The sequence below is a fragment of the Parasteatoda tepidariorum genome, chromosome 1, assembly GCF_043381705.1.
Source record: "Parasteatoda tepidariorum isolate YZ-2023 chromosome 1, CAS_Ptep_4.0, whole genome shotgun sequence".
In the NCBI taxonomy this organism is placed as follows: domain Eukaryota; kingdom Metazoa; phylum Arthropoda; class Arachnida; order Araneae; family Theridiidae; genus Parasteatoda; species Parasteatoda tepidariorum.
Genome location: NC_092204.1, coordinates 29,408,372 through 29,429,735, shown reverse-complemented (window position 1 = coordinate 29,429,735; position 21,364 = coordinate 29,408,372). Strand labels below are relative to the sequence as shown.

Here is a 21,364-nt window from a genome sequence, read left to right as displayed (position 1 = left end):
TTCAACAAGGATCTATGGGTTAGAGAATACTAATTAGTTTACATTATTATTTTTAAAATACATTTAAGGTTTTAACAAAGAAACCTACTGCCCTCTTCCAAAAAGAAAAATGAGCATTGTAATATGCAGTCTCTACAACACGAGTGTGCAAGTACTACCTTATAACTTATTGTTGTAAATACTATGTTATATGTTGATTGAGTTATCCTATAAATTAACTTCTGAACATACTTAAATTGACTTAATAATGCAAAATTTATTTTATGTATTAGTGTACAATGTGTAAAAATATATATATAACCCTAAATGACTTTTGTTCTAATAATTAGATTTTCAAGTTCTAAGTGTCATTTTTAATATTTCAAGGGGGTGACCTCAAATATGCTAATTAATCAGTGCCAACTATCAATTAAGTTATGAAATCAGACATAAAAGCAAACTTTCTCTAAATAAACATATTTTTTTACATACATTTGGATTTCTGACTCTCAAAAATTTGAGGGTAGCCCCAATCTTGAAATAATGATCTTAAGAATTGAGTCAGGGGAGCAGATGAAATTTTGATCTCCTGGATGTTGGTTAACTTTTTGCATTATTAGTTATATTTTTAAAACTGAAGGCACATTCTAAAAAAATTTCACTCACTTATGAAACTCATTTACCCAAAGATAATTCATGCAATTTTTAATAATAATTTTTTTTATTTAATTTATTAGTGGATGAAAAAAGTTTTAATTATGATGTGTGAATTTGTTTTATACCATATTAATCTATGCATTTTTTTTATTGAGGAATCCTAAAGTTTCACTTGTTTTTATATTAGTAAAAGTAAAAATTCTTAGAAAACTGTCAATAAATTAAATCTATGTAATTATGTATAATAAGGGCTGTATAAACAATAAGTTTCAAATGGAAAAACATTTTTAGATAAAGAGAGATGTTTTGCTATTTGTTAGATAGATCAAAGATAGAAACATGATTTAAAACTTTTGTTTCAATGTTATAATTCTGCTTTCATGTATGAAGAAAATAATAAAGACCTACTCAGAAAGGGAGGGCAGAGAAAATTGCCACTGGACCCAAAACTGCTTATGGCCAAGTCAAGCTCTTTATAAAAAATGAAGCGTTTTTTATTTATTTTTTAATTGCCTAGAATTCCTTCATAAGTGTATAAAATTTTGTATAAAAGGTCTTCAAACATTTTACAAAGTATTATAATAAATAAAACTTATTATTCTTCGAGGATGAGGCCACCAATAAGTTTTGTTCTAGGGAGCTGTAAACCCTGCTTTGCGTATAATTTCAGTTTCAACAAAGTAGAACCAAACACTACAATAATTAATTTAGAATAAAATAATAGAACCAATTAATATTTCACTACCACCTTCGATGTATGTATGTAACATGAAAAGCTTCAATTAATATTTTTTTGTTAGTTTCTTCATTATAAAGCAACTCCTAATTTATTACTACTTAATTCTTCAAATCGAAGCACTTTATCATACTTTTAAAAAACCACATCCTGTTTCTAAATCTATTTTTAGCCCAATTATGCATAAATTTAAATAAAGATATTTTTCCTTTTAAGCTTTGTGGGAATTGCGTGATCTACTTAATTAACCAATAGTAATTTCTGAGATTTCCATCTTTTCCCTAAATAGACATTTTTGGATTTTCCCTACCAGAAAGACTGTTCGCTGATAGAGTAAGCATCACTTTTCGCTGGTCTTACATAAGAAAATGATCTAAATAAAATACATCTGATTTTATTAAAATCCTGTGTCTGTTTCCCTGCTCGTTCCGACTGCATCTTATTACACGTATATAATGCTCCCTTATTTCACAATTCAAAGTTATGAGCATATTATGTGGTAATATAATGGCAGCAAAATTATTTGCCTAAGCCATCTCCACTTCGGCATCTTTCTTTTCAGTTAACAGCAAAAATTAAAACTAACGTATGAATTCAATTGAGATTTAATTATATTGAAATAAGTAGCTCAATCTGATGCTTCTAATAAAGGTAAATATACTATTTCATGAGGGAAATTTTTAGATATGTTTTCCTTACTTTAACCTCCATTTTCTAGACTTTAAAAAGGTGACTCACCAACAAAAAAAATTAATAATCATTAATTGTAATTTCATCAAGAAAGTGTTCAGGAGTCAAACTTCTGTACAATTTTGTTTTGACCTGAAAGACTTAAAAGTTTAAAGATAACTGTTAACATGTAAGAAATATTATCTATATTTAAAAAAGAAATCTGTATTTTGAATATAAGTAATATGAAAAATGTATCACTTACTAATCAGTGTCTAAGCAATTAAAAATGGTTTTCATTTTTCTTTATGAAGTAGAATATCTTTATGTTCGTTAAATACTATGGTTTACAATAACAAAGATTCAGAAAGTCTTATACCTCGAATCTTCTCAAAAAGGAGGTGACTGGATAAAAAAAGCTAAGAAAGAAAACTGATACAAATGGCCACAAGTATATATATGAAGTTATAATTTACATTATATAGCAAACATAAAAATTATATTGAAAATAAATTATTAACAATTTACATGGAAAATTCAGGACATCCAAGTTATTAAATGTCAAAAAAATTTAGGCTACAGCAGATGATTCTGCCATTTGGCAATGTGCTGTGAGATTATCTATTGTATTTAACTAAAAAAAAAAATTTCTTAAAAACTCAACTTACACCAATTGAATTAAAACCCTAATTTTTATTTAAAGGACATTGGTGGAGCCCAACATTTGGATGAACATATCTGGTCAAATCCAAATTGTATTTAATAACAAACCAATACACAAAAATTAGCGGTTTCCAGTTCTTTATTTATTTATTATTTTTTTTAAGTAAGTAAATCAATAAGAGTGATGTGAAAAAGTTTGTCTTAAAATTAACTTTGTTTGTAAAAAAATTTAATCAGTNCATATATTGATACCTCGAGCTCTGCAAATATACTACTAAATAAAAGCTTTTTTTTATTAATTCTGATCCAGTTCAAGTATTATATTCATCATCTTCTGTTTTCATTACTATCTTCAACTGGCCCACTATACGAATACAAACTCCAACCTCACCTGATATATTCCAGCACCACTTAAAATGGCACCCCTTGGCTTTTCCTTCTTCATCATAAAATTTTTTTTTAAAAATTTAATGACTTTTTTTCTTTATCCCAGTTTTTTATTATAAAACTTATGATAAAACTAATGTGTGCTTTCACCTTATTGAGGCAGTAAGTTAAGGTATATTTTTTTCTTTTCAAATCTGGTACAGAACTCTCTCAGAAAATTTGGTAGCAAAAATGAGTTTTTCAACTGCATAATACATCTGTGGTTTTTAGGGAAAATAAGGAAGAAATACTTTTTTAAGGATTTATGATCAAATTTGAGTACTTTTATGTCATGTATTTTCATTTGCATGCTGACATGAAGGGAAGGGCTTATTATATAACTCTTTTTATGTGCAAAGGAAAATAATTTTTATTTTTCAAATTTAAAAATATACTTTGCAATGTTTTTCTTAAAATCTGTTAGTGTATAAAAAGGCACTAAGTTAGAAACTAATTGTGGAAATTTTAAGATGTATTAAGTTCTTTGTTTGGAGTGATGTAAAATCATTTCAAATGGATTTTAGTGAAAGTTTCAGCAACATTTAAAGTAACATAAAGTATGATTAACATTACATTTAAAGTATGATACACAACATTTAAAGTAACATAAAGTATGATTAACATTACATTTAAAGTATGATACATAACATTTAAAGTATGACGGAGTAAGAAAGTAAGCTCTCATTTAACGAAAAAAAATTTTTTAAACTTTATTAAATGAGAGCCTCTGATATGCGCAGTAGATACGGGAATATTTATTTATTCTATCATATTTATATTATCCTATTTATTCTTAATCCTTTCCTTATGTTATTTTATGCTCTTATTTACTTTCTCTAGAGGAATTATTTGTCATTAATAACAACTGTACATTTTGTATTTTGCTTAAAAGACAACTGTAAATACTCAACAAATAGTGTTTTTAACTATTTTTTTAAGCTTAATTAATTGAATAGGCGACTATTTTTCAGCTGAATTTAATTTCTGCAAGTAAAGAATTTGAAGACGTTCAGCTTCGAGTGAGTGAAAAGAAATTGTTAAATGATTTGAACAAAAGTAAAACTCTTGCTATTCGGTAAAAATAATTTGCAATTTTCTTTCTCTTTTATTTATTTCTTCCTGGTTATAGCAAGAAAAATTAAAATGGCTTTTAAAAAACGTAACTAGAATTTTTCAATTAATAAATGCCTTGGGTATAAATTTCTCATATCACCTCTTTGTTGTATTTAAATTTACTTTTAATAGCCACTTGTCAGGTCCCTCATAAAGCCTGGCATCTCATAATTCCTTGCACACTTTTCCTATTTAAAATTGAAATAATATTACACTTTTATAGCAAAACTAAATGTGTGTAGAATTGTATTTTTATGAGTGTTTTACTTGAGTTATAAGTAATCATTTAATAACTTAACTGATAGAATGTTGTGAACACACTTGGACCAGTCTCGTGTAAAATACCAGGATCAGACAACAACTCAAACAGACTTGGTCCAATTATAGTTTAGGAAGAAGAATGGGCGTAATTCAGAAATGTAATTTCTCCTTTGGAAAAAGAAACATTTCAAGTGCATATTCTGAAAGAGGGTGCAGCGCTGAATCGTCATCATTGTATCGTCATCATTGTATCCATGTAACGCAAATCCGGATTAACTCCATCAAGAAGTCTTCCACGAAGGTAAATTTCTCCCAATACTTGATCTAGGAGTTCCCTTGTCTTCTGGATTGGGTTCAAAATTACAAGGCTACAGAGTTGAACATTAGTAGTCGTAAACCCATTAAATTGGGTCGGCTGTTCAATGACGGTTATAGAATAAAATAAAACATTGTATGGGGGCTGGGATAGTCTGGTTGGTAGGGCACTGGCCCGATGTCCAAGAGGCTGTGTGTTTGATCCCAGCCTGCTGTAGACTCTCCAGCAAACTGATACATGCTAAATCTGTCAAGTCACAAAGTCCTCCGTGTTCCCATAACAAATCATACCTCTGGGGGTACTGATCCAGGAGTTTCCTTGTGTTCTGGATTGGTTCAAAAATGACAAGACTACAGAGTTGAGCATTAGTAATTGTAAACCCAAAATTGGGTCGACTGTCCTACAACGGTTATAAAATTAAACATCATTGTAAAGGGCCGCAATAGCCTGGTCGGTAGGACATTGGACTTGTGTGCAAGAGGACGGGAGCCAGCCGACCGAAGAAACCTTGTGTATTAAATGGTGACTGGTGCACGTTAAATCTGTCACGGTCACAAAGTCATCCACGTTCCCATAACAAATCAATACGTCTGGGGGTACTGATCCAAGAGTTTCCTTGTCTTCTGGATTAGGTTCAAAATTACAAGGCTACAGAATTGAACATTGGTAGCCGTAAACTCAAATGTAGGTTGACTGTTCAACGACGGTTATAAAAACGTAATTGTATGAGCTGCGATGGATTAGGGGTTAGAACGTTCCCTTTCCAATGAGGTGAACTGGGTTCGAATCCCAGCAATGACTGGTCAATTCAAATCCGCATCCGGCTTGCACCGGCCGCAGTGCTGACGTGAAATATCCTCAGTCGTAGAGGGGTCATGGGTTTTCCTTTTGCCCTCAGGCTCACCGTGGGAGATTCTCATGATCTTTTGCTCTATCTACTGAAATGCAGATTAGTTCCATCAAAAAAGTCCTCCACAAAGGCAAAAATCTCACAATATTTGATCCAGGAGCTCTATCTACTGAAATGTGGATTAGTCCCATCAAAAAAGTCCTCCACAAAGGCAAAAATCTCACAATATTTGATCCAGGAGCTCTATCTACTGAAATGCAGGTTAGTTCCATCAAAAAAGTCCTCCACAAAGGCAAAAATTTCACAATATTTGATCCAGGAGCTCTATCTACTGAAATGCGGATTAGTTCCATCAAAAAAGTCCTCCACAAGGGCAAAAATCTCACAATATTTGATCCAGGAGCTCTATCTACTGAAATGCGGATTAGTTCCATCAAAAAAGTCCTCCACAAAGGCAAAAATCTCACAATATTTGATCCAGGAGTTCCCTTGTCCTCTGGATTAGGTTCAAAATTACTAGACTATGGAGTTGAACATAAAGTAGTTTTAAACCCAAAAAATGGGTGGGCTGTTCAACGACAGTTATAAAATAAAATTAAATATCATTGTATTAACTTCGATGACTCATGGAATATAGCACTCACCTCCTGGTGAGAAAACCCAAGTTCAAATCTAATTGAATCAAATTCGACTTCCAGACTATAGTTCTGGCAAACCATAGATAGACAGATCATTGGTTAGAATCCCCTTGCCTTTGAGCTAACCATGGGAGATTTTCGAGGGTTTTTTTTCTTCCATGTAACATAAATGCTAGATCCATCAATAAGTTCTCCACAAAGTTACTTTATCTCAATATTTAATAAATAAGTTTAGGTACAAAATAATAAATAAAATAAAATTTTTATGACAAAGCTATGTATAATAATTGAACAAAAATAAACATATTATAGATTATTTCTCTAGTTATAATTTATTTTAAAAGTTTTGATGTGGAAATTAAACTGAATATATTTAATAAATGACTTGTTTAACAGATTTATTGTTGGCAATTTCATTTTATTACCTAATATTTTTTAATGCTTTTAATTAAAGTTTTTATCTTAATGCTATTAGTTTATTTTTCTGATATCTGATGACGTGAAAGGGATTTTTTGTAATTAGACCTGCTTGAAAAATTGCTATGAATATTATGTTCTTAAAATATGGTGAGACTTCATAAATTCTGATTCAATAGGAGAATAGGACACATTATAAAATTGTGTTGCATCTTTTTGAAAATCTTCCTGTATTTTAAAAGTTTTTTAGCATATCACAAAACTCTTATATTATATATTTGTATATTCCAGCTTTCCTCTGCAGGGTAAAATAAAAACAAGGGCAATGAAAGTCGACTGGTAGGTACATCTTATTCATTTGTTTTTTTACTTAAAGTGAAAAAAATTGTGTGCAAATTTACAAAAGGATAAGATTATTGATTGATAACACCATAACTATGTTAAATCATGGATTCTATAGTATGGTATACACTGCGCTCCAAGCAGAGCAAGATATCATTTCTCGAAATCAGAAAAGCTTGCTAGTGTTAAAAAATACAAGAAAAATCAAAGTTCATTTTTGTTACGCAATATATTTTGTGATGCAGAAAATTCAACATAATCATTGCTGTATGACTTATCGCTATAAAACTATCAATGAATGGTAAATATCAAATACTTATACTGGTATAAAAGTTTAAATGCTCAAATGCGGGATTCTGAACACGTCGGTAATAATAAAGTAGTACTTAAAATATCAGGATTTTAAAAACCATGGGTAATTTGCCGGGTAAGGAGTGAAACAACCAACTATGAACTGCTACGAAAACGATTAAAAATGACGTTGATTTATGACGGCATAGTCGCTAATTGAGTGTGTCAAAAATAGATTACTCAAATTTGAAATTCCTGTGTTGTAATAACATATTAAAAATATCATTATTTGAAAAACCAGGTGAAAAAGAACTGAAAACTAGACAGATTTGTCGAGGAAATGGTCGGAAAATGACGTAGATAAAAAGATTGAATGGTCGTGAATAAAGCCTATCAAAAAGTAATTACTAAAATTTGAAAGTCACGTCTCAAAATATCAAATATAAAAATCAAAATTTAAAAAACAATGTTGAAACGGCCAAAAAATCAGTGAGTAACTCTTGAAAAACGAGGAGGATTTGCGTCAGAATCGTCGGGAGTCGAGTACATCAAAAAACTATTACTCTAATTCAAAATTCAAGTATTAATTATATTCATTGTATTAAAAATATTAGAATATGAATGAGCATATAAAAATCCCTTAACCACAAAAAATAACTTCCGAGAAAACGACGGGGAATAATGACAGAATCATTAAAAAGTTATTGCACTAATTCAAACACCCAATATCACAATATTATTGTACTAAAAATATCAAAGATTTAAAAATCACATGGAGATCTCCATAAAAACAATAACTAGCTATCGAAAAATAATATTAATGATGGAATCATCTTTAATGCAGAGCGTTAAGAAGCAATAACTCTGATGCGGAATTCACATGTTGTAATAACTTGGCATTAAAAATAATGGAGTTTAAATGTGAAAACTCAGCCCAACAGACGTTACTAGCAAATTTTGATATTGCATTTTTCTGTAACTAGTAATTTGCTACTTGCTTGTTGACATAATCATCCCTTGACTCCAAAAATTTAAAAAATGTTAGCAGCCAGCAGAAGTTTCTGGTAGTCAGTGAAAATATTAAGAGCTTACACATTTCTTTACTTCCAAATTTGAAATTTTTTGGAATACTTATTACAATATAATATAAAATGAATTCTTTTTTTAAAAAATTATTAAAATATTAAAAATCTACATGTTATTCCAAATTTATATTTTTACTACTAAATATGTATATTATTTTATAATTAATTAGATGCAATATCAATCTAACTGTTTTTCATGTAAATTTATAATTTTGGATGCAACTTCTTCAAAACTTTTGAGTCCTTGGGAACCGAAAAGTTTAGGAGGAAAATTCCGAAATCACAAGCCTTGCACAAAAATAACGCGATTGCTGTGGATAAAACCAAATGTTTCTTCTTTTTACTATTTTGCTGAAATAAAATTGAATATAATGTATTTTTCCATATTTTTAATACAAAATTAATTTCGTCACTGAAATTTCCAGTCGCTTATTTTAGTGACCTACTTGATTTTGGACCCATTTTATTGTAAATCCATGTGATTTTTCAGCAATAGTTATTAAAGATTTCTTTGTGGTTTTCTAATATCCCAATATTTTTAATCAGGCTAATATTAAACAGGTGAATTTCGAATAGTGTATTTGAATAATAACTTTTTGATGCACATGTTCAATTATCACAGATTATGTCGTGAATTCACATTGTTTTTTGAATTTCTTTTTCAGTGGTTATTCCCAAGGATTTCTAAATAATTTTTAATACAAAACAATTACTACTTATGAATCTCAAATGACGCATATCAGCTATCACTTTTCGATTTTCAAAAAAATAGCCAAAAATTTACTCGACACTTTCAATTCATGAGTCACTGATGGCAACTGTTTTTCATGAACCCTGTGTAAACATTTAAATTTTACTCCACATGGAATGAAATTTTTTAAAAAATTTTTTATATAAAATATTGCATTGCTCTATTTTTCTAGAAAAAAATTCTTAACTTCTTTTGTCTGAAAATCTCAGCTTAATGAAAATTGATTTCAAACTTAGTTATTTTTCAAACCCATATTGGCTGCATTTTTCAAGTCTAATTTTAACGCATCAAACATCTAGAAAATTTTAAAAAATGTGTAATGTTTAAAAGCAAAACTAACATTATCAGTAAGCATTTATCAGTATCTGTGCATTATCATTAAGTATATCTGACTAGTACTAAAATTTTACGATTGATCAAATTATGTGAATTGGCATTGTGGTATTAATTATGTATGAATATGGTGCTGTGGTAATTAAAACTATGGTGCCAAAAGAACATAAAATGGTCTTGTTGATAATAAACTTTAATAATTAGAGTTATTCAAAATAGAAGTTTTCATTTTTATAGTTGAAATACATTTTTGTTTTATTTGATATTATGAATGATATATAATTTCTTATTGTATTGTTAAACTTAATTATAAAAACATGTATGTATATATTTATATATTCTTTATTATTAATTAACTGAATGTTCTTAGTAATAATCAGAGTTTTTATTACTTTTTATAAAATCGGTCTTAAAGCAGGAGGGAAAAAATATCATTTTAACTTTTGAATCTTGTAAGCATTCTTAAGAACTCTTCGATTGATTAGTAAAAACATTAGTTTTAAATTCACAACATGGTGTATGATTCAGAAGGTGAAGATTACTTTTAACAGTAAAAGTAGTGGTATTTCTCTTAAAATGCCTTCAAATATATATCTAGCAGTGTCTTTTTAATATCCATTTATTTACACAACACTTTTAAAATTTAATTTTTTCTCCACATTAAACAAATTCTCATTGATTTTTTTTCTTTTGTTAAAATACTCATAATATTTAATGCAATTGGCTTTGCAATTTGCTTAAATATCCTTTTTGGTGTCTAGCTCCTTGCTTAATGAAGCCCTAAACCTCATAAGTCACACTTAATTTCGCCGGGAAAAAAAGTTGCTCCAGATTTCACAAAAAGTCAAATTCTAAAATATGTATGCTTACTATTATAGTCTTATTCAAGCTTCTTTTGGATGCCTGCCTATTTCGGAACCCATCTTCAATCAAGATATTGCAAAAATTTTCAGAAGTGGCGCTAGAATCTCACAATGTAAAATGCTTTAATTTTTATTTTTGTATTTAATTAAATTATGATAAATGGAAATATTTTGTAATGCATTGCTTATTTTTTAACATCAATTAAAAATAACTATTCTTACATAATATCAAAACTCTAATATTACTCTTTTCATTATTTGTTTTACTTAATTATGTATGTGTATTTGCATATTTATACAGGCGTAAAATGCAAACGTTATTTTTTTATTTATTTATTATTATTTTTTTTTTTGCTACTCAGATTATCAGCGATGATATTATTCACTACAGAATGCCACAATAATTTTTTTAGATGGATGGGCCTTATTTTCTTCACAATCAAGTTTTATTGAATTTCCTTTTGCTTATAAATTGAAAATGACGTAAAAAGCTTAAGCCAAGAATATCTGATAATGATCAGGGGTCTGCCCAAGCCAAATTTACTACCATGTAGCGGTACCTTCACAAATTCAACTTTAGGAAAAACGGTAGTTTCACAAAATACTTTTTCTTTTGTGTCTCGGAAAAACGATAAATTCTTATTTTCACCAATATTTTTGTGTTGATTTTTTAATATAATTTTTCATTTTCACAAATTATGTCTAAATTTTTACAAAATAAGTACCTCTCAGAAAAACATAGACAGACCCCTGATAATACTTGCTCATAATACCAAAACAGCTATCCCACTTTTAACCTTATTTATTTTACATTATTTTATTACCAGCACAAATAAAACTGAATTTCTTTTGTATTATCTTGCCTGCCTTATCATTTTGCCAATTTAGACTTTTGATTGACATGATATGTGTATTTCATATTAAATATTATGCGAATTGCACTTTAATTAACTTTAGTAAGATATGCTATTGCTCTTCAGTTATATTTTCCTTGAAAATCATCACAGAATAAAAAGAAAGCTTTTTAAAAAAATGTCTTTATATGAAATATATCCTATAAATGTTTTTTAAAATTTGCAAAGCCTCTTATGGGTCTATTTTGTAATTTCTCTTACCTACATGCAATCCTTTTCAAATTAATAAATACTACTTTCAAAATGTTATGAAAAAATTTTATGAAGACATAACAGTATTCATTTGAAAAATAATTGTGATTTGTAATTTATTTCAGGTCTATCTGAATATTTAGAAATCGAAAAGAAATCCTTTTCTGTTTTGTATAATGCGATTATTTTAGCCAAATGTTTCAGAGCAAGACTGTGGGAGAATTCAAAGCATGTGTCCCGACAAGTAGATAAGATTGGTAACAAATAATCTATAATGTTTTTAAATTGTATTTTATTAAATTATATTCAACGGATTTTTGAATTTATTTATTTCCAAATTATTTCTTATTATTAAAAACCCCCATTAATCCTTTCAACATATTGTATTTCCCTTAATGAACATACCTTAAAATCCAGTTTTAATCGCAAGTGTTTTATTTATCCCCTAAATGTTAATGCCTTTTTCTCTGAACTTTAAACTGTCTGCTTTCCTGATATAAAAGTTTGTTTATAGCCATGCTATTGAACACGAAAGTAATATCATTTCGCTTAAAGTTGGTCCCATAATATACCATTTCTTTATTTTAGTTCCTTTTTTAATATTTGGTCCCTCAAGTCCCTTTTTGCAAGAAATTTTTTTTATCAAATTAGCATGTACAAATGCAAATTTTTTATTTTCATTTTTTTTACCAATTTTTCCTCATTTTCTAGTTTTGAGCGATTGGTGTTGATTGAGTGAATTCTTGCATAACTGGTTTCCACTGCAATTCAGTATTGGTCCAACATGAAGGACAACATTGTACAAAAGCACATTCAAGCTTTTTTTCTTAGGCAATGCAACTGGCAAAGTCTTGCGCAATCAAATCATAGTAACATCATCAAATGCTAACCTTCATCTTAAAAATATACTTATAATAGGTTGTGAGGGCCCAAATGTTAATAAAACATTCATTAGATTGATGAACAAGAGTTTTCTGTATGTACAAGAGAAGTTGGTGATTGACATTGAGTCATGCAGTTTATACAAAGCTCATTATACCTGTGGAATAGGATTCAAAGCAATGGGTCAAAAAATGACTGAGCCAGTAAGTTCTTCATTATAATAATACCCTGCCAGAATCAGTTTAGTACAAAAACATGGGTTTTGGCATCAATTATCAAGTTTTTACATATCTCTAATAGTTGCAGGTCAGTTTTCATGTATTACTTTCATTAACTGTACAGTATGCCAAAAAAAGAACTACTCTGAATAACTTTTTATCTAATGATCAGATTGTCACGTTTTAGGACTCATTCTTAATAGTTTGGGGGTGGGGTGACCTCAAATATGCTAATTAATGAGTGCAGATGATATTTTAAGTTATGAAATCAGACAAAAAAACATACATTCTCTGAGTAAACATGTCTTTTTTTTTTGATGTACTCATAATTTTGGCCCCCAAAATATAGGAGATAGCTGCAATCTGGGAAATATGGTCCCCATAGTTTGGTCTGGAAGGCGATCCAAATCCGATTATTAGATAAAAAGTAATTCGGGAAGGTCCTTTTTTGGGGCATTGTATAAAAATGTGTCTTGTCCTATTTCTTTCTTGGATTTCTAAGTTATTTTAGAAGGACTTTGTCCAACATTGCATGTAGATGCATAAATATTTATAAAAGTGCATGATAACTTTTATACAGTGTTATTTTTTAAACAGTGTTATTTTTTAAACAGATATTTCTGTTTATAACTTAAATTCAATTTTTATTTTACTAATACTGGCAAAATTAATCCTCTTCAGAGAGACTTTAAATTGACAAGTGTGCTATATAGAAATTTTTTTGTGAAAAAACAGCTTTTAAAAAATTGGTCCCTTTTCTAAAATAAGACCCTTTCTCAAAATTTTTTGTCCTAAGTCTTTTTTTTTATAAGTTCAAGACTGTTAAACATCCTACATTGTATAGCAGGTATTATTCAGTATAATTTTGTACATAATCATATTGTTCAGAGGGTTAAGTATTTTATACTCAAACATAGTTTATTTTCATATCTAAATATCCAATTAAAAATTCTCTTAAAATATATTCCTTTTAAGTTAATGAGAAAATGTTATTATAAAGAATACTAGGATCAATGAATTATTTTTATAGGTCAGGGAATCTCATTGACTTACTTGAATCAATTTTTTCGAAATCTTCACTGTTGTTGCGAATGTATAATGCCATAAATTTGTAGTGGTCACAGCACACTCGAATAACATTTAAATGTTTGGGGGTATATATTACCGTGGAATTTCATTTATTGATTAACTTTAATATTGCTGTCTTTAAAAAAAAGCACTTACCAAATATTTGAAAGAGTGTCATCTTTACGCTTTTTATTTTATTATTTTATTTATTGGGGGGACTCATGTATATGTTCATTGCAGGTGTTACTCTGTCCACTTTACTAGTAAATGCTGGTCTTACATCGTTTGAAAGGATTCTAAGAACAAATCCCAGAGAAATAGAATTGGTGAGAAGCTCATTTTTCTTCTTATTTTTGTAATAGTTTTTTTTAATAAAAAACATAAGTTATTTTAAATTTAATGAAATCAATTCCTTCATTATTTATCAAAATATTATACTGAAAATTAACTGAATATTATATATGTCCTTAACTATTTTTGAACATTAAAATGTGGGTATTTACTTTTTGTAACTATTTCCATTTTCATTTGAAAACAAATAAGATTCAGTAACATGTTTGCTATTAAAAAAGAAAACTAAAAGCTCCTTTTTTATAAGACATAAATTGTTATGTTATATATAGTTGTTATGTAAGACTATTATACTGGATAATAAAATCTTGAGGTGATTCATATATCTCCAAAGGAGCCGATTTTTTATTATTAGTTTTGCCTAGCTTGTATATACAGAGTATGAGCTATAAATAAATTTTTGTAATCTGCATGTAATGTATTACATGCAGAGGAAAAAATGTTTTGTCAAAACTAATAAGACATCATATAATAAGCTCTGTTAATTATTATAACATGAGAAATTGATATGAAACTACAAATTCTATATTTTTGCATCATCAATTATAAATAGTTTTCTAAAGTTAGTTATTCAGTCATTTTTAAAAATCATAAAGATCTGAGTATAATGTACAAAACTTAAATGATATTTCAGTTTGATATGATATGAATTATTTCATTTTGTTTCATGTTTTTAGATTTTGAACAGACACCCTCCATTTGGAAATCATGTAATTGACAATATTAAGCAACTTCCTCAGTATGAAATTCAGGCTGAACAAGTAAGCTTCTGATTAAACTTATTTTCTAATAAGGGTGTTGTATGATCCCTGGTAATCCTTGCCAGTTTTTTATTTATTTATTTATTTTTTTTTGCAGTTGTATTTGAAATTTTAGCTTAGAATTTCCATTATAATATTTTCAAGCTGAATTTCTTAACAAACCATAAAAAAATATTATGTTAAACTATTACATGTTAAATATGTTTATTTATTAAAAAAAATATGTTATATTACGATAGACCTGGCTGAAGGTTGTATATTATACCTCTATGTTACAGGTCTCAGGTTCTATTCTCCAACCAGGCAAAGTTGACTCAGCCTTTAATCCCTTCAATGGGTCACTAAAATAAGTTACAAGCTTGGGGACTAAACTCTAGGGGTTTAGCCCCCAACCATGCTTGGAAGCTCAAGAAAACTGGAATGAATGTAGAAGGCCTTGGCTTTGCGTAGGCCGTTATGCAGCTGAGATTTTCATATGTAACTCTTTTGATGTATAAACATCTCAAACATCCTTTAAGACAAATTCAACACCTAACAATTCGCAAGTTTTTTCCAAACTTTTTCAATCAAAATCATTTAAAAGTTTAATAACAGTATCTACTTCATTTTTAGTTTTAGCAAAAATTATTATATCTACACAAAAAATTATAAGAATTACATTTTTATAGACCTATGTAGAATTACACCACTTTAATCTTACGAAATTTAAATTTTCAAGTGTATTATCTAATTCAAAAAACCACTCTTGACCACTTTGTTTTATTCATAAATATCTTTCTTTAAGTGACAAACGTTATTTTTCTTATTTGAATCAACAAAACCCTGAGGTTGATACATCCTCACTCGAATTTACGTAAAGATGAGTACACTTGATATCTAATTGAGAGTTATAACAACCAAGCATACAACCTAAAATTGAGAAAAACATTCTTGCAAGTGCATAATTAACCATCAACATAAGTTAAATGCATGAGAACACACCAGGTTTCACAAAACTAAAGATCTAAACTTTGTTACAATCGATCAAAATACTATCAAACAGAGAAAACCCCTTTCAGTATTTATTTATCTAACAAAATTCACGACAAAATCAGCAGAATTCGAACGTGTGTGTCAAAAATTTATTATTAAATTGGGCGATTTGAAATTCACCAGCGTAATAATATCCGATTAAATGTATCGGGATTTTAAAAATCACGTTGAAATCTGCCTCAGTAATTAATAAAAAAAAAGCATGAATTAGCAATGAAATCTATTCAAAATCGAACAAGCACTATCGGAATTCAAAACGTCTATCTATGCGATTAATTGGAGATTCATAAGTCGTAATAGTTTTGTATTAAAAATATCGGGATTTTAAAAAATTAAGTAGAAATCCACGAGTTTTACCACTGAAAAAGTGGTTTGAATAACAATGTGAAATCACAATGAAAATTTAACGCATCCGTCAAAAATTTATCATTTAAATGTGCAATTCAAAATTCACTTGCTGTATTATCCTATTAATATTTTATTCTATAACTGGCGTTGAATAGCTGACCTAGCTCTGAGCTTACGACTATCAATATTTAACTTCTTAGCCTGGTAATTTGGAACCCAAACCAGAAGAAAAGGGAACTCTTAGATTAAGCATTTGGTAAAACTAGCCTTCGTTCAGGATTTTTTGATGGAATGAACCCGCATTTGCATTATATGAAGTAGAAAACCTCTCTTGATTAACCCAACACCGAGGGAATTCTAACTCATAATCTGTCTACCACTGAAAACATTTTACGTCAGCAATGTGGTCGGTGCAAGATGGGAAATTCATTTCAACCAAAGGTGATCACTCAAATTTATAATTGAAAATTTCTGTGGCGTATTAATTCAGTTTTTTATTTTTAAAAATTCTAGTTTCTATCCACAGTTTTTTGTTAATGTTTGCGTATTCAATTAATATCGTAATTTCGGAATCTTCCTTTAAAAAAAAATTTTCGAAGATGCGTCCTGATTAATATGTTTATTTTAAACCCCCGCTATATTAACCCTTATTAGACATAACATCAAATTGTCCAATAATATGCATATCTAATCGTAAAAACATTACAGAGTTTTATTATTTTAATATTTATTTTCCAAAATCTCATATTTTTGTTCACATGTGTTCCAAATGTATAAGTATTTGATTTTTATGCAGGAATGTATTCACCAGAATTTCAAATTTGGAAGGAATAAAGAATAAAAATTAAGGAGGGGCTTGCATTTTTACTAGTTAAGAATAATTTTTGCAGGCTCTCAACATTTTTCAAATTCTTGGAGTATGAATATTTTTCTTGATTTTCAGCCATAATTTTATTAGTTATTTCATCAGCCTTCCTTTTTTTTCACAAACATTGGTGATGTTATTAAAAGTATTTAATGTGAGTTTTGCAGTTCTTTTATGTATTCTGTTTCATAGTCTCAATCTTCTTTTTAATTCAGACATCTGTGGAAAATTATGATTGGGTGAACATCACTGTGTCTGTTTTCCTCAAAAACTCTGCTGATATGCGGGAGAAGAAAGCATCTGACTACCTCACTTGTCACTTATTGATTAGAGATGCCCTGCAAAATGTTCTCTTGTGCAAAAAAATCAGGTACCTTTTTAGTCACTGCTCACATTATGCAAAAGAGTGCCTCATTTTTTAAATTTTTTTTCTTAGCAAAATGCAATACCCTCCAAAACTAGCCAAACAACAAGGAAATTGTAATGCCTCGTGTTTGACTCACACATACTTTTCAGAAAAATTTAAAACTGGTAGTTAAATATCAGGGAATCAAAATGTTTTAGCAAATTACTATCGATCAAAAATATTTGAAAATTAAATATTGTGTTACAACTGAGTTCCTAAAATGCATTAAAGACTGTAAAATTTATGATAAATCTTAGTCACCACTTTTTAAAATAGTAACCACTTTTTTCAACCTTATAAGCGTAAGTAGTAAGAGAAGTTCTTTGCGTAATGTGGTATCTCCACACTTAGCAGGTTTATTCGATAACACTTGGCACTAAAACAATTTCAACCAGCATGGCATGATGCAACAGGGTGTCTACCGGTCATGAAAATCATGAAAGTTTCGAATTTCAAAGGGATCACCAAATTAACGAATAAGTCACGATTCTTTAATTAAAGTCACAAATATTTTTTTTCAAGCACTGTCAGAAGTGATAACTCAAATTTGAAATTTGCTTTTCGAAATAACAAAGTATTAATAACGTTGAAATGGCCGAAAAACGATAAATAACTAAAAATAAAAAAAAAATAAACAATTTTAAAACATAATACACATATGACGGAATTGTTACGAACCATGTGGTTAAACGTGATAACTCGAATTCGAAATTCGCGTTTCGTAATAACATCGTTTTAAAAACATCAGCATTTTGAAAGTATGTGGAAATAACCAAAAAATGACAACTACTAGTGAAAACGGTGTGAAATTACAATAGAATCGTTGCAAATAGAGTTCGTCAAAAAAGTGATTACTTATTGCTTAAAAATATCAGTATTTAAGGGGGGGGAAACGAAATGGCTAAAAAACGATCAGCAAACGACTTAGATTTACGATAAAGTCGTCATGAATCAATTGCGCGTCTTCAAAAGAGATATAATACAAAATTAATAAAATTTCATACAATTAATACTAGATCAAATACAAAATTAGCATGCCGTAATAGCATCGAAATTTAAAAAACCAAATAGAAATGGTCAAAAAATTACTTTTATTTACAACGAAATTGTCGTTTATCTGGGAAATATGGTCTCAATGATTTGGTATGGAGAGCTGTCCAAAGTTAGGACCTCTCAATGTTAATTTTACTTTTTTCGTATTTCGCCGTAGTTTGAGAACTTTTAAAAAGAACTAAAATAAATTTCGCACACAACTATAAAATCTGTTAATTCAAGGATATATCAATGCGAAAAACAATTGATACTTGGTAATTTTTTTATTGTTTTTTTAATATTTTCTTTATTAACAATCAAAATAATTTTCAATTGTGAGGCAAACAAATTTTTACACCATTTTAAAAAATATAATTTTCTATGATGTAAATATGAAAAGATGTAAGTAATTATTTATAAAAGGTTTAGAGTTTTTACTCTATTTTTTTAAACAAATTATTTATTTTTTCAGACTGACAAATTCAATAATTAATTTTTTTACAGTTTCGATTTTGTATTGTGTTTTATTTTATTACCAGTGTGTTTCATCTACTTGTAGAAACTCTCAGCTAATTGAGTTGTACCAGTGGTGTAAGAAGATTTCTAGAGCTCAAAATGGTGATGAAATCAACATTCATTTAATTAGTGACAGTTACGGTAATTATTTTAAAGCTGACATTTGTTACTAACATCATTTAAAGCCCAGTCATTATGTTTTACTTCAAAAAATTGACTCATTTTTATACCTGTCTAATACAATTCGAGTTACTGGAACAAATGTGATTAGATTATTAAAAACCATAACATATTTTTTTTTTAAATAGTTGACATTCGTGTAATTAAAAATAGGATTATCTAATCACCTGGCTGAGTGACTGCTTGGAAAATTTTTAAACATCTATTGCTTATTCATTTGTAGGGATGCTTCTTTTTATGAATGAAACTTCTTCATGGTTTTTAGAAGAAAAGAAATAATGACCAACTATCCATTGACTGTTAAATTCTTCATTATTTATTTCGCAATTTTTTTTATTTATTTATTTTTTACAAATATTTCTCATTAACTAATGCACCTTTGAGGCTTTGGAAGTTACGCTTTATCAGAAATATTCATACCCATAAAGAAGTTTATTGTATTTTCGTATCTATACTTACGTATTATTTTAATAAATATATGGAAGTAAAGAATTATTTTTAACTTTAATTAAATACAAAGCATTTAACTAAAAAGTTTTTATTTTATTCTTTATAATTCATTGTAGTTGAAAAAATAAACATCCCATATCGAATAGATGGAATGCATTAAGAGATATTTTTCAGAAAATTCTGCTAAAAGCTGGAGATATATTTAAATAAAAAAAAAGGGCAGTCATCTCAATCTTTGATTCATTCCTTGTATAACATATGGAAAATGAATGTCTGCTATAAAACATATTCCTTTCCAAAGTTGACAACACTTCTGTTTGTTGTGCATCTGTTAGGTAGAAGAAATACATATTGAAAACACACAAGTCTATACAGTTATTTCTTTATTAATTATTGAAAACAGTGAGAAATGTATTTGTCCAACAAATGAATTAAAGGCAAATAAAGAATGAGGCTCATTAACTGGTAACTGAAACATGCGAAATTCGTCATCTGTTGTTGGTGCCAAACATGGTAAAAGTGCATGAAGAGCACACAATATCGCTGCTAGAAATTTTGCGTCTGATGCAGTTCATCTAGCCATTTCTCCTGATGAGGTCAAGTGATCCTTATATATATAAACAAGGTAATATATATAAAATCAAGGTTAGGAAACAAATAATTAAACAACAGTTAAGTATTGGTGAACGTTGTCATCTTGCATTCGCTGTTAAGATGACCATTAAGTTCCTTTACTAGGATTTTCAGGCAAGGCTACTGAAGAAAAACTCCACAGGATTGCGGCACACTGCAAAAATTATAGTCGTCACCCGAACACCACTTTTGTCAAAAAAAAGCACCCTATGTGCATTTTATTATTATTTTTTAATAAATATAACATTATTATGAATATTTTATGAAGTTCTGAAAATTACTTTATTTTCCTTTTTCTGCCATATTTTGAGGTATGTTTCAAAAATAATACCGCATCATTTATATGAACAATTTTTTAATCGCCTACAATATAATTTTTTTTTAAAAAAGGGCTATAAGTTTTACGAAAAAACTATTAAAAATGCTGCAACTGATCAGTAATGAAATTTCCTAATTTTACCCTACAGTTTGCAATCGACGTTTTGTCTTTGAAAAATAGATTGTCACATTACTATGACCCCATATATGTATACTAGAAAATACATAAATAAGACAACAGGAACAAATTTAGGAAACATTATGAGCTTTATTTAAGAAAAAGATGGAAAGCATATAAAAACTGTTTATGTATGCTTAATTTTATAGTAAGTTTTATTTTGTATTAAATACTTTAAAACAGTTTAACACTATTTCCAGATTAACGTTTCATTAACAGTGCAGATTTTCAAAAGTTATAACTTAGAATAATACAATTTTTAATGTTTCTTTTTTAGTTTGAATTTTTTTTTTTAATTAAAGTAATATGCTTTTTAGTAAAAGACATTTATTGTTCTTTGTAGTGGGTTTGGATGTGAATAAAAGTTTCAAGTTGGAATATCATTCCTCTTATTCAAATGAACCGCAAAGAGTAAGTTTCCTTTTCTTATGGGTTAAGTTCTGAAAATTGAAATTTTTCAATGCATTGATTCAAATTATGTTTTTTTTTCTTCCAGCAAACAAAAGAAAGCGGAAAAAGTAAGTGTTTAAAAAGACAGTTATTTGCAAATTAGAAAGTCTGTATATATACAGGGTATCTCAAATCTTATTGTACATAAGTTAGAGGGTGATAGAACACAACTAGATAAGC

General features: G+C 28.7%; 1 protein-coding gene across 6 annotated transcripts in view; it reads left to right on the top strand.

Moving 5' to 3' along the window:
* The window catches only part of LOC107444333 (probable ATP-dependent DNA helicase HFM1), a 63,362-nt gene that overhangs the window by 33,924 nt on the left and 8,074 nt on the right, over positions 1-21,364 (top strand). For all 6 annotated transcript variants that reach the window (XM_071178100.1, XM_071178102.1, XM_043051261.2 and 3 more), the window contains 10 exons: positions 4,102-4,205; positions 7,017-7,064; positions 10,406-10,503; positions 11,622-11,753; positions 13,905-13,990; positions 14,693-14,776; positions 17,237-17,391; positions 19,019-19,116; positions 21,078-21,145; positions 21,231-21,252. In XM_071178100.1, coding sequence (XP_071034201.1) covers positions 4,102-4,205; positions 7,017-7,064; positions 10,406-10,503; positions 11,622-11,753; positions 13,905-13,990; positions 14,693-14,776; positions 17,237-17,391; positions 19,019-19,116; positions 21,078-21,145; positions 21,231-21,252 — 895 coding nt within the window. The remainder of the gene's footprint in view (positions 1-4,101; positions 4,206-7,016; positions 7,065-10,405; positions 10,504-11,621; positions 11,754-13,904; positions 13,991-14,692; positions 14,777-17,236; positions 17,392-19,018; positions 19,117-21,077; positions 21,146-21,230; positions 21,253-21,364) is intronic.